This window comes from Danio rerio, chromosome 22 (genome assembly GCF_052040795.2).
Source record: "Danio rerio strain M-AB ecotype USA chromosome 22, GRCz13ab, whole genome shotgun sequence".
Lineage (NCBI taxonomy): Eukaryota > Metazoa > Chordata > Actinopteri > Cypriniformes > Danionidae > Danio > Danio rerio.
This window is the reverse complement of record NC_141042.1, coordinates 23,213,825-23,228,642: the sequence shown is the minus strand read 5'-3', so window position 1 is coordinate 23,228,642 and position 14,818 is coordinate 23,213,825. Positions and strand designations below refer to the sequence as shown.

The window sequence follows — 14,818 nt, the reverse complement described above, 5'->3', positions numbered from 1 at the left end:
GTCATGTTGTCCCAACACAAAACACTTAAGTTAACTTAATAGTTTACAAACTTAAGTGGACTGAACATAAAACAAAGACATTAGCCAAACAAATTACAAGAATTGTGTTAATTAAGCTAGTTTTTAACAGATAGTTTGAACGAGCAGCAGTAATATTTTTTGTTGAGTGAACATTAATTGCCTGATTATAGAAAATAGAAATTTCTGTTACTCTAAAAAGTATTTTTTTGAATTATGGAATGTTAAAAGGAGATTCCTAAAATCCCCTCTGTAAAAAAACTTTCACTTTAAAGTCAAGAATTTTTAAACAGACTTCATCCAATACTTAGATGTTTGTGCTATTAAATACATGCAATTCCTCAAATAATGACTTATTTCCGTGTTTAAACTAAAAGTCTGAGAAAACTTGTAACAAAAATCAACTGTGGAAGTATGGTGAGAACCACTAGTGCATTTTTTATCATACACTTGCAGTGTAGAACAATAAATTAATACCATCAAATACTAAACTGCATACCATTATGGGCGCAAAAACACGCAAATATCTTCCGTTTCAAAGGTCTTCCAGTTTCACCCTTTCAATATGAGGGGAGGGAGCATCCAAGGCCACTTCCCTCCAATGAGGCGCAAGATTGAAGGCTTAAGTGTTTCTTTGTGGCCTGACAATGGCAAGTGTCAGGATGTTCAACGCATATGCTTGAAAATGTCACTCAAGGTCGTTGGAGCAGACAAACATGAATATATAACAAAATCAAACACTCTTTGTAGACGCGGCTGCATCTGCGAAATCATGCGTGTGCTGTATAACATGCACACAAATAGCATGAATCTCTAATAACAGCCTGGAAATAAAAAAAATAAAAAGCTGAACTTTGCAGGTGTTGAGGCAAGTCTCGCTCTCCGGCGAGGATGTTCAACCTTGAGTCGTGACCCAGTGATGGAGCGTTCAGGAAATAGCAGAGATTGGGACGACAAATAGCAAATCAAACACACAATGAGCACATGTACTGTACACACACACACACATACTGTACAGGTCAAAACTGCAGCTCTGGAATTCATCCATCCAACAGGATGGCAGGTCATTTTGACATGGCAAGCTAATTGGGATCCCTGTTTTGAGGTAGAACATTAATATTGTTAGTGTTTTGCAGACATAAAGCTGCACACATTTTTTTTTTTTTTTTGTGATATCACAACAGTTTATGATCTTCCACGTTGAAACATGTTCTGAATGAGTTAGAGGGGCGTGGTTATGTATGTTAGCCATGTCCAATACCTCAGACAGACGGAATTTGAGAATTGAACTGAAAACAAGCAAGAAGCGAAGTAGATTATAACGGCAAGCGTTTTTTTGTCTTAATGACATGCACAGATTGTTCACCACACAACTAGCAATGTTCATTAATTTTCCTGAGGCTTAGTCCCTTATTTATCAGAGGTCACCACAGCGGAATGATTCGCCAACTATTCCAGCTTATGTTTTAAGCACCAGATGCCCTTTCAGCCACAATCCAGTACTGGGAAGCACCCATACAATCTCACCCTCACACACCCATACACAAAGGCCAATTTTGTTTACCAAATTCACCTATACTGCATGTCTTTAGACTGTGGGGGAAACCGGAGTACATGGAGGAAACCCATGCCAATATGGAGAGAACATGCAAACTCCACACAAACCTTGTCCAGCCAGGTCTCTAATAAGCGACCACCTTGCTGTGAGAGGAAAGTGCTAACCACTAAGCCTCCGTGTCACCCAAATAGCAGTGAGCAAATAACCCAGTACTAGTAAGGTGTACCTAATAAAGGGGCCGGTGAGTGTATACTGTTTTGATATATACAATCAACATTTTTAAATGAATAGTTTTAGATTTTTTATTAATCATTTTTTACAGTTTTTATATATTTTATGTGCCACCCAAATAGCAATGCGAGCAATCAAAATAATATGGTTAGTTTTGATGTCCTATTTTACGTTTACAATTTCAGCAATTAGCGACAAATGCAAGTGACAAGAAACAGTCAATTGTTCATCCATTGTCAATTTTGTGGAAGAAACAGCTCTGAAGAACTCTTCTGATAAACAGCTGTTCGTACAGAGCAGAAATAGTTGATGTCAAACAGCCAGTTATTTAGTCTGCCAGCCGATCCTTAGAGACCCTTCAGTTCCTCTACAACACAGCAGCGGCTTGATATCAGACACCGAAGCGAACATGACACAAAAAGAGGGCCAGATCAGACCGGGATCCCATCAAAGAGAGCGTGGAGGAGCTCCGGGGGGAGCCGTAGTGTTCATCTGTTTCAGTCTGCATCAGAGAGGAGGGCTGCTTTCTGTCACCTGCGGAGAGAAGAAGCAGGCAGAGCCGTCAAGCTGTCATTGACCTGTGGCAAAACTGTGGTGCTGCCGCCGCCGCTGCTGTTAGCGAACGGACAAAACTGGATCTGCTTAACTTCAGAGAGATGGAGGAATTCAGACTGACGTCGTGTGATGTGTTGACTATAACAGGCCGTAGATCATGTGCAGATGTGACATATTTCAGAGAGATTCGAAACAAGTTTTCCCACATCTTAGGTTAATTGGTCTGGGGAAGGCATGCTAATTCAGAGACAATGGCATTCATCCGCAATTCATGAGAAAACTGATTTAGATTCGGCTAGACAGCATGGAGGTGTCCATTTGCTATCAAGAATCCATGGAATATTGGGATTCAACCAAATGAAATGCAAACATAGCAGTGTAAAAAAAAAAAAAGTCAGACAATAGTGGTTTTGAACTGGTGTTTTCCCTTAATAATAAAATACCTTCATTTCAAATCTGCATGCTGCATTTACTTGTGTTATCTTTGACTAACATTTAAATAAGTTTGATGATATGTGCGTAAAAAAAGGAACAAAAAATTGGTAAGGCGAAACACTATGTAGCACTACACTACAGCACTACAGCACAACACTACAGCAACTCAGCATTTAGGCACGTAGACATGGTCAAGACAATCTGCTGCAGTTCAAACCGTGCATCTGAATGGGGAAGAAGGCGATTTAAGTGACTTTGAATGTGTCATGGTTGTTGGTGCCAGACAGGCTGGTCTGAGTATTTCAGAAACTGCTGATCTACTGGGATTTTCATGCACAACCATCTCTAGGGTTTACAAAGAATGGTCAGAAAAGGGAAAATATCCAGCGAGTGGCAGTTCTGTGAGCGCAAATGCCTTGTTGATGTCAGAGGTCAGAGGTTCAAGCTGATAGAAAGGCAACAGTAACTCAAAAAAAAAAAAAACTTGATTGTTCAACTCGATACTAGTGAGGTGTACCTAATAAAGTGGCTTGTGAGTGTAAATTGTTTTAATAGAGTGTATATTGTTTTGAAGCCAATAAGTACAGTCTTTGTTTGTTTGTTTTTTTGTAAGATTTTCATTTACTTTACTTCAAGTGCTTTAAATAAAAGTGTGGCTAATTTGAGTACAAAACTCTGCAAAAGTGCTTTCAAAATAAGAGTTTGCATAACAGTTAACATGCTACAGTACACTTCAAGAAAGCAGGCTATTACTTTAGATTGCTAAGTTTGAAAACATAAATACTTAAATATGTGCATACATTTGGTAAAACATCAGCAATTTACAAAGATATCAGTTTGAGATGCTACAAACCAATTTTTGACTTCAAGACGTCTTAAGATAAAGCATTTTTCAAATGAGCAAAAATAAACGCAAATTATCACCATTTACTTTATTTTTTTGTAAATGAGCGACGTTTTTATGAATTTCTTTTGGCCAGTGTTGGACACACATGGGGAGATCAGAAACCAAACTGCGTCTTTGATATACATGTCAGATGAAAATTTGGCGTTCATGAATAATGAATGCGTGTGGTGGGGGAGCATCTTCAATGAGCTGCTCGTCCTGAGTCTAATGACTTCACCGGGAGACCAGCACCAGTCATTTCACACCACCAACAACCAGTGCTTTCATTAAGGCTACACACTACAGGTCAATGGTGTAAAAATAAATAAATAATAATAATAATAATAATAATAATAATAATAATAATAGTTGATTGATTACATAAAGAATTGCAAATTGTTTCTAAAATATTATGTTTGAACATGCAAATAATGCATTATTAAATTAAATATGTATTCATTTGCATACATTTCTAGCACAAAAAGTCTGGCTCAGAATGTGAGATGTTAAATGTTTTAGTTGTACAAGAGAGCGTGGTCCTGTTATCTCAAAAAGCTGACCTGCATTTCAGTGTAAACAGGAAAATATGCTCAACATGAGCGGAAGCTTCGTTTTTTTCTGCTCGTTTTGTCCCAGCTGTGTGTTGGCAAGAACTTCACACAGTGCTAACAGATCTATTTCACAAACAGACAATACTGCTAATTGAGAAACAGCTGAGCTGTTGACACAACACTTGCCAAGATGCAAAGCCATTTTTTTTTACGTGTTGCAAAGATTGGGTTTTTATTATTTAAGTTGTGACTGCTATGACCTTAAATGAACTCCATTTGGTATGGGTGCCTGGCAGTGCCAGGATTAAAATATCTTTGCATCCTGAATTCCAGGAAAGAAAAAAAGAGATTAAATACTTTTAGCTGGATCTTTATAAGTCAAGACAAAAATTATGGTAAGGAAACGGTATTGATGGGGATAAAGCTGATAATGAAAAAACTGCACAAAAATTAAGTATAAAGAAAATGCCAGTGTTTTTTAATGGTATATATAAAATAATTTTGTTTTTATTAGCTACGTTTCCATCCACCTATTTTAATGTGCATTTTAGATATGTGCATAAAAAAACAATTAATGGAAACGACGTTGTTTTGGTCATTCTAAAATGCCTTAACCATTTCAGTATTAGTGTTATTATATTATTAATTACCTCCAGAATCAAGAGCGTCTGTTCTCCGCGTCTCATGCCTTCAAACCCCACTGTGTGTTCACTGCGTGTCAGGATTGCCTTCTGTGGCGCAAGTCATTTATTAATTGAAGAAAAGATTCACGCAGCTTCTCCTACTGCAGCAAATTCCATTTTTTTTCTGGCGCCAGATAATCAGGAAGTTAGGATTTTGCTCGCTTTGACTCGACCGACTTTTATGCAATAACCCAGTATTGCGTATAAAGTTAATTTTCATTTTTGGATAGAAACACAGCTATTGTCACTTAAATGTCATTTTTTAAAGAAAAATAAATTCTAATGAACATGAAATAAAACGCTAATTAAATTCAACATTATTAATAAGAAAAGTTTAAAGTAATACAAAAAGTGAATACAATTAATAAAAGATCAAACAATATTTGAATACAACAGTTGGCAGTTCATTAATCCGCTGGTAAACCCTGGCATGAACTAAGTCGAAGCAAAATGAATGAATGAATGAATGAATGAATGAATGAATGAATGAATGAACGAACGAATGAATGAACGAAAGTATATTTTATCAATAAGTGTCTAACAGTGCCATTACACCATCATGAACACTCTTGGGTGACCTGAGGTCAAGTGCCATGCTTTTAAAGGGCAAAATGTAGACAGGAAAGGTCAGCAACTCTCCAGTCAAACTTCTAGCATTTAACGCAAGACCATTTAGTTGTAAGATTACATAATAAGAATCACTTTTGATGCAAAAGTCAAATAAAATCTCTACAAGCATCCACATATTCAAAGATGTATAAATAAATGCACCTACAGTAAAATTGAGTTTTGCACGCAGGGCTTCTGATTTCTGTCTCTCTGGGTGGACTGAGGTCAGTAAAGGGCCTGTAGGAAGTGACTTCATGAGTGAAAAGATGTCAGCTTGTTTTCCTTTTTTCTTTTCCTGTTGTGTTCTGATAGGAACTTCCTCTCCAAAGGGGGTGGAAGTAGGTGTCACTCTCCAATCCACCCACATCACGAGGGGAAATGTCCATCACACGCCCCAACAGCCCGACGATGAGCAGACTTCAGATCCCCCGAGTGGCGATTAATTAACATTCTGTCTCCGAACCGATGACACCAGGATGACCATTTCCAATTGTCTGTACTTTATCTACAGTGTTGCACATCCATTCACAAAAACACATGTAGGTGTTCAGAACACGCCTGTTTAATGAAAACATTATGTAGAGCCCTAAGATTTCTGCATTGCTGAAATTGTGGATGTAATCGTGGAATTCAGTTGTGAACAAGGGTTGTATAATTTTTACATTTAATAGAATCTGTATATGAAAGTCGGAATATGAAACCACATGTTTACAGAGGGGTTATTGATGCATTTTCACAGTCAAACATGACAAAAATGAATATAATTAAGATTTAGAGTCTTAATTTAAAATGCAGTGGTTAAATATTTTTAGTCTTCAATGCACCTCTTGTTATAAAAACTGCTGTGTAAATATTTTTTTATGTTTTTGAGCCTTATGTTTTGATCTCACAACTGTCCTGGTGGGACTGTTTTAAGAATTGTTCAATAAATTACAGCTCTTATAAGTTAAAAAGAAAATCATAAACATTATTAATTAATACCTCAAGCCTAATTTTACAAGTAGCTATTTTAGTATTTTAGCTTAGTAATCCATATATCTCTAAAAATATATGAACTTGATACATTTAGTGACTTCGCATCAACCCATCATAATAAAACTGTGGTTTTACTTGAAGTGATTATGAAAAAAAATCTAGACTACTAAATGTTTTACTCAAGATGCCTTCAAAAGGGCTACCAATAATTAGCATATCTAAGATCTTTAAAAACAAAATAAAAATAAGAAAGGGTTAGAGTGCTTTCACACCTGCCTTATTTAGTTCAGATGAATCGCATTAGATTTCGTTTGTTTACAAACTATACAGTATACTAGACCAGGGATATAATCAGCCAGTGCAGTCGTCTCTCTATAGTAAAAAGCGACATTTGATGTCTGCCGATTTGTTTACTTGTGGGAGTTCCATTTGCATTTTCCCGCACGTTAATTCTGACCAATCGAAAAGCAGTTTAGGAAATACGTTCAATATCATCTGGCCAATGTATGATGTGGATTTTGTCACATGACTGCATTTTGGTTCTTTTCAACTGGTTCGGACCAAAGCAATCAGTGTGGTGGGAAAAGGACCCCAAATGGCAGAAAAATGTACAATGTATCACTTGTTGCCTTTTGTCCGGATCAAATGAACAGACCCACAGAAGTGAAAGCACCCTAAAAGGCCATTCACCAGAGAGCATCTAGTGCCACCAACAGAAACAACAAATGAGGGTCTTCTTAAAGTTGGTTGAGGGCCAAGCATTCGGGGAACCAAATCAAAAAGAGGGGATTAAGAGTGTAAAGATAGGAGCAGTCTCAAGGGTGGAGACTGGGGATAATGGGTGAGTCAAGCTGGTGGAGTAAGTGTTCTTGAGGAGCTGTTGTCCACCAATGATTGGAGTAGAGTAAAAGGCCATACAACGAACAACATCTTGTAATACCTTAAGGCATGAATGAGGGTTTCTCAGTTGGTTAAGAACCAAGCGTTTCAGGGAACCAAATCCTGAAGGTTTTTTTTTTTTTTCCAAAAGGATCAGGATTTTCTTTAATGTGTGATGTACCCCTTCTGTTTGTTTTTGTTTTTCTTGTTGTTGTTTTCTTTTTACAAGACGTATTTTTTTTTCTTTATAATGTACAGTGATTGTACATTCTCACTTTTCGCATAATAAAGTAAAAAATAAATAAATAAAAAAACACTGCACGTTACGTGACTTAACCAAAGCACATCATTGGCTAAACTAAGGTCATCTCTTTTAAAAAAAAAAAATTTAAAATTGGTCTTAAAGAAATAGTGGCAGGGAAATAAACATATCATGTTGTCATATGACAACACCACGTGGTAGAGGGTTAAAGTTTTTTTTTTCTTTTCTGTTTTACACGTCCTTTACACCTTCCTGCTTCATGAACATTTGGATTTTACTTGCCATGTTTTGCTCACTTTGATAGTCTCTACACTGTAGAAAATGCTGGGTTCCACACAATTTCTTGGTGTTTTCCCAACTCAAATTGATTAAGTTAACCTAATCATTTTTACAAATATAAGTGGATTAAACATAAAACAATTAGTTTGTCCCCAAAAATAAGCTAAATTAACGTGAACTGATGGGTTCAACAAAAGCAATGATAAAACTGCTTTCACAGGCACTGGAACTGACACTTTTTAAGCATGCCATCCCTTTAAAAAATGTTTCAGATGTGGTTGCAGAGGAAAAACTGTGTCCAACAAACAAATTTTGTTGTTCACATCTGTACAGTAGCTTCCCTCAGTGGGCCTTGGTGATCTAAAGCTGCCGGTGTTTTGCGGTCTGGCTTTTTCTTCCTGCAGAGTTAGTCACAGGAGCTCAGGTGGCCGTTCCAGAGTGACATAACAGCTCTGCGCCGCTCTTCCTCCGCCCGATGAAAGATTGGTAGGAGCAAGTGTCCTGCTGGCGATGCCCCGAAGCCACAGGAAACCTCATCGGCTGCGGTGTCTAACGAGGATGTGAGCTGTGGTGATGGCATATTAACGCTCGAGCCCCCCAATGGACAGTGAGAATAAAAAGACAATGTGGCGATGATTCAATATGAATTGTTTCAGGTCAGACAATGGTTTTCACGACTGGCCGTTCAAAGAGTGTGGGAGAGGTGAGTCCATCTGCACTCTGAGGTTTGAAATATTTGTCATTGTTTTTCAGTTAAATGCCCCTTTATTTTGGTGTATTGTCAGTGGGATTGAAGGATCAGCATGTTCAAAGCTGTTTTCTTCTGGTAGAATGTGTGTAAAGTTGAATATGAAATAACATTTTTATTTAAATAATGTATTATAATATAATTATATCATTATATATCATTATTATTATTATTCATTTTAAACTGTAATTATTAGTTTAGCACAGGAAAAATATGAACATCTACGTCTGTGGTGAGAACAATTTTCAAATTTCATACATGTAAAAAAATAATGAAAAAAAATAAATAGAGTTAATACAATTCTTTTTTTTTTTGTCTCAAAAAAATAATTATTTAATTTAAAAAAATGAAACACACTGTTTATATATTATTTCAAAAAGTACCATGAATGAAAGAATTAAGAAATGAATTTGGGAAACAGCTGAATACCCAAAGGGCAGAGTTGGTCCATGCTAACTAGTGTCACTCATCAGCAACAGCTGTAATCAGATCCTCAGAGGAAAGAAAGTCTTTAGCAGAGGCCTTTGAGGAGTTTGGCCTCATTGATCCAATCAAATGCAGTTTGAAACTGGCTACTCAGTCAAGCCTATCAAGCTTTAAAGGAGATCAGTCATATACCATTGATCATTCAGACATTAGAAAGTCTAAAAAGGTATAAAAAAAATCACAGTCAAATCAAACCATATTTCTTTAGTGGTTTAATTGGAATATTATGAAGCTATAATAATTCTTTTGAACATGCATAAATCAAAAATAAAGACTGTATCCAATAGTTGCTTCTCCTTAGTGTCAGTATAGGGCACACATTTATGAGCTCTGCGCAATGATGTATTTTTCTGGACTTTGAACGAGTCTGAACTATATCTTTCAATGGAGGGTCAGAGAGCTCTCGGATTTCATCAAAAATATCTTTATTTGTGTTCTGACGGTTCAGCACAGATGTCAGAAATGTATGCATTTGTTGAAGAGTTGTGTAGAATTGTGAAGAACTGAATTTGAATTGCTCGGCGGGGGGTGGGGGTGCTCCTAAACTGTAGCTTTACTCCTTATTGCTTAATAAATTACTACCCTCTCCGAGACATGGGATTTTTCACTTTTCTGTTCCTCGCTGTCACAGAAAAAGAAGAAACAAAATACATAAGCAGAAACGGCCTCGGCTTCAACAGAACAAACAGACCCAATTCAAAATGAAATACGATCACTAGTACCCAATTGGGAAATATAGACGAACAATTCAACTAGCAAAAGTCGCCTTGACACTATATCGAATTCGGTCTCTGTAGTTCACGAGACTATATCTAATTTGTCACAAAGGGCCCTATCATACACTTGATGCAATAAGACACAAGACCTGTTTGCCGCATGTTGCCATTTTCAGACCAGCGCAACATTAATTTTCTTGTTTTCCGCCAAGTTGTTTAAATAGCAAATCCAATTGCACCACTTTGTGGACTCATGGGTGTTTCGATCTAGAAAAGAGGCGTGTTAAGGCGCATTGTTGGAGCGTCGCTATTTTGAAGAACTAAAATAGACTGTTCAATAGACCAGCTGAAAGCAGGTTTAAAGTCCAGCACAGAGCATGTTAGTTGTGCACCTCGCTTAAACATTGCTTAAAACATGCAGGATGTACAACAATATGCAAATATCTTTACAAATGAAAAAGAATCAAAGGATTAAAACATTTATAAAATATTTTTTCACATAAATATAAAAACCGGCGGTTCATTCCGATGTGGTGACCCCGGATTATTAAAGGGACTAAGCCGAAAAAAATTAACATAAAAACCCCTGCCTCAATGCCTTCTTCAACACTGTTTCCTTTTTCACGAAAGAAAGTGAAAGTAAAGGCCAATTGGGGGAAACTCATTCTTTATCCTCTAGCTACAGATGGTCTGTTTAAACTGTTTTCTCGCTATGGAAGTGTTTATTTTTTCCACTTACAAAGTCTGCAATGTAAATAGCAAATGCGCCATGGCACAACGCAACTGACTCTTAAAAGAAATGAGAGATGAGATCAAACACACCCATAACTCATTAAGAGAATAAGCTCAACCCTGTTAGACTATGCGCTGCTGTACAGAGCATGTTGTTCCATCCTTAAAATAATGGATTGTGACATGCCCTTAATGCTTTTGAACCCCGCGTCTTTGTGCCTAGATCTTCAAATTGAGCCCAAAGAGTCTTTGATTGATTCTCGTGTAACAAACACCGAAAACAGCATCTCTTCCACCGAAGGTGCTCTGCAGGCTTGCAGAGCATATACAAGGTGATATACAAGGGATATGCATCATTATACAAGTAGTACTGAATTTCACTCAGCTCAGCTCATCACAAGTTCTCAACTGATAAATGATGACTCTTTTATGTTTAGATGTGATCTTATAATAAATTGATATTATTTTATATAATGCGGTGGTCATGGACATGCGCAATATACTAAAACTGAGGAGAAGAAACTGTTGAATTTTGAAAAAACTGTTGAAAGAAACTTGTTAATTTTGTTTTATGTATGCACAAAAGTTTTATTATAGAACTTTGCTGTCTGTGGAGGTTGAGGGAGCTCTCGGATTCTATCTAAAATATATTAATTTGTGTTTTGAGGTTGAATGAAGTTCTCAGAGTTTTGGAACAATATGAGGGTGAGTGTTATTGACAAAATTGCCATTTTTGGGTCAACTATCCTTTTAAATATCCTAGTTTGGACCAAAATGCAATCAATTTTAAAGAGAAAGATTCATTTAATTATTAAAATGTATTTAAGAGTCACTCGTGGTGTACATTTTTGCCATTCTCCAGTCCTTCCTCCCTATCAGAGCCTTTTCAGACTCATATCCATGTTTTGGCACGCAGAATGTTTAATTAGCTTTGACTGAAGCGGGATTGACCTCTCGTGTGGCCGTGGAAGAAATCCTGACAGCGCTGTGCAGGTGTGAAGTAAAACAGGAATAAGTGCAGCGGCCTAAGCCTGCAGTCAGGAGATCCCAGTGTGTGTGTGTGGCTGACAGCAGCTCTCCTGCCAGGATGTGTAACCTCACACGGCCAAAACAGGAAGGCCTGCCAGTCACTTAGTGATTGACGCGCTGGCGGAAGTTCATAAAGGTTCTAGAAGGGCTGCAGTCCATGTTCAAGGGTTGGTGACTCTGGGCCACCTGGTACAGTGCAATAAGGACGCGAGAGAGAGAGAGAGAGCTCTGGTTACATGTAAGAGCATACTTGCCTGTCTTCCAGTTCTCCTCTGGGTCAAATAATGCCGTGATAAATACTTGAATAAAGCAATAAATACTGGCCCAGAAAAAATAAAATAGTTTATGAATAAAATAAAATAGTAAATGAATGACAAAGATGGCAGGTATTATTAATTCTAAATATGGCAGGAAAATATGTTATATTAATAAAAAAAAATTATTATGTTAAAATTTATAAAAAAGATATTATGATATTTATGTTAAATTAAATTCACTTATGCATAATACAACAAATCAATCTATCTATCTATCTATCTATCTATCTATCTATCTATCTATCTATCTATCTATCTATCTATCTATCTATCTATCTATCTGTATGTCTGTCTGTATCTACCTACCTGCCTAACTCTATCTATCCATCTATCTATCTATAATAAACAAATGATAACTAAATAAATACATTGATAAATACAATTAATTAATAAAACAAATTCCTTTTATATTTGAGCAAATCAAAAGAAACTACTTAAACTGTAAAGTGTCTGCACTTCTGTTTGGAAGCAAATAAAACTATAAATTAAAAAATTTAAAAAAATGTTTTTTAATAAAATTAACAGAAAACAAAAGACAAACAATTGATAAAATAATAAAAATAAAATAAAATAATAAACTAAATAACTAACTAGCGATGAAAACTTTGAACAAAAAAGTAATTGTAAAAGCAAAAAAAAAGTAATAGCAATTGTAAAAATTAAAAAATTAAATAGCAGAGGACAAAAACAAATGAATAAATAAATACAAATAAAAAATTTAACATATTTAAAAAATAAAAACACTATTCAAACATTGAGCATCCATATAACATATCATCATCTAATAGCTAGAAATTTTTGCAACCTGACACACACACACAAACACACACACAAGGGCAAAAAACGTGAGGGACAACAGACACTAAAAAGGTTTGGAGTCAAATTGGATCAAGATGTGGGGATCTTGGCCCCGGAGCACATCTGATCAGTGAAAGTGTGAACAGGCTTGCCGTCTCACAGCTGAGAGTGATCATGACTGTTGCATCATGGGATGTGTCACAGTATGACACAACAAACTGCCAATTATCAATAACCACTTCAAACTGATTCACGCCCCTGGGAATCTGGAAATTTCCATGTAAAACTTCAAGAGTGAATTAAAGTCTGCGTATTGTGGTATTACCTAGATTTCTGTTTACAAAAACAACTTCTTTTGATTAGATGACAATATCGCTCAGAGACCACCCAAAGAAAGTCATTTTACAAATTGCAATCAGAAATGTAAAGTGTAAAAAGGCCTAAGCAGAGATACTGACATCTTTCTTTTGCTCTGATGGCCACCAGAGGGCCGCTGCTTCCTCTCACTGTTACAGGTTATAAGCTGAACATGATTCCAAGTGTTTTTAAGAGATTCTGATGTATTGTGTGTTTTAACAATACATCAACAATTTTAATTTTGTTTTGAAAAACACTTTCTGTTTTATATGCAGATTAGTTATATTTTATATATTTCAATATATACATACATATATATATATATATATATATATATATATATATATATATATATATATATATATACATATATATATATATATATATATATATATATATATATATATATATACAGTATATATATATATATATATATATATATATATATATATATATATATATATATATATATATATATATATATATATATATATATATATATATATATATATATATATATAAAATGGTAACTAGATCATACCTGTCAACATTGGGGTATAAAATATAAGAGATATGCCCACCATAACACACCCTCCCCCTCCAAAAAAATCCCCAAATTGCTAAATATGTTCAAATTACTAAATATATTCATTTAGAGCTATTTCATTGTAAATAAACAGTTAAATTGTCAGTAATATGTTTAATTATTAATATTTACAAAATAAAAAATAAAAAGTATACATTAGCAGCAAATAAAATAGCAAAAAAATAGTTTAGCCTATAAAAATTAATAGCTATTAGCTATTATAAAGAAACTTAATCAATCATTAATCTCATTAATCTTCACCATACCTGTCAACCCTCCCGTTTTTCCTAGGATTCTCCCGTATTTTACAGTTCTATCCCGCTATCATCCCATAAAGGTGATTTCCCGAATTTCTCCCATATTTTCAGTCTTTCTCTAAAGGGTGTCAAATAAACAATAAAGACCACGCTTTCCCTATAGGCAACCCATACCGCCAAACCACCAGGGGCCACCCCTTGCTCTTAAATATGAGTCTGTTCTGTGCTTTCACTTTGCTTAGGCATCAAAACACACAAATAAATATAAAAAAGGCGCGATTCCCTTTCCTTTTTATTAAAGGTGCCATCTCCCCTTCATATGCAATCCTCAAAACAGACAAATAGCGGTGCATGACTGTCAGCTGACGCACTCCATGAAGACAAATAGACGCTAATTCTCAAACGGATTCTCTACACGCGATTTGAAGCAGAGCGAAAGTCTGTGTTTTGGCTGCATGTTTGACCAGACATATACACATATTTAATAAAAATATGATGTCCATCTTGTATTTTTGTTTTTTTTTCAAACACAACTAATTTTGTCTTAAAGAGCCCATATTATACATGAAATAGGGTCATATCTTGGTTGTAAGGGTCTCCAACAACAGTCTAATATGCATGCAAAGTCAAAAAACACTTTCATGGTCTTATAATCTGCATTTATTTTTACCTAGTTATCCCAGCGACTCCTGTATGAATCGTCCACTGATTCATTTGTTCCCAAACCCCTCCTTAGCGCGAAGCTAATCTGCGCTGATTGGACCTATGACAGTCTGTCACGATTGGTCGACTGCCTTCAGTCAGAGAATGAAATGCCCAATAGCTAATCAGCAATATAAAAGTAATCACAGTTCATACGCGCTCCATAGTG

At 35.8% G+C, this 14,818-nt stretch overlaps 1 protein-coding gene across 4 annotated transcripts in view; it reads right to left on the bottom strand.

Moving 5' to 3' along the window:
- The window catches only part of LOC101884238 (adhesion G protein-coupled receptor D2), a 139,230-nt gene that overhangs the window by 11,348 nt on the left and 113,064 nt on the right, over positions 1–14,818 (bottom strand). For 2 of the 4 annotated variants that reach the window (XM_087304310.1, XM_087304311.1), the window contains one exon: positions 1,865–2,341. The exons of the other annotated variants lie outside the window; for them this stretch is intronic. In XM_087304310.1, coding sequence (XP_087160436.1) covers positions 2,315–2,341 — 27 coding nt within the window. In that variant the 3' untranslated portion in view covers positions 1,865–2,314. Of the gene's footprint in view, positions 1–1,864; positions 2,342–14,818 lie in introns of those variants that run through there. 4 annotated transcript variants of the gene reach the window in all.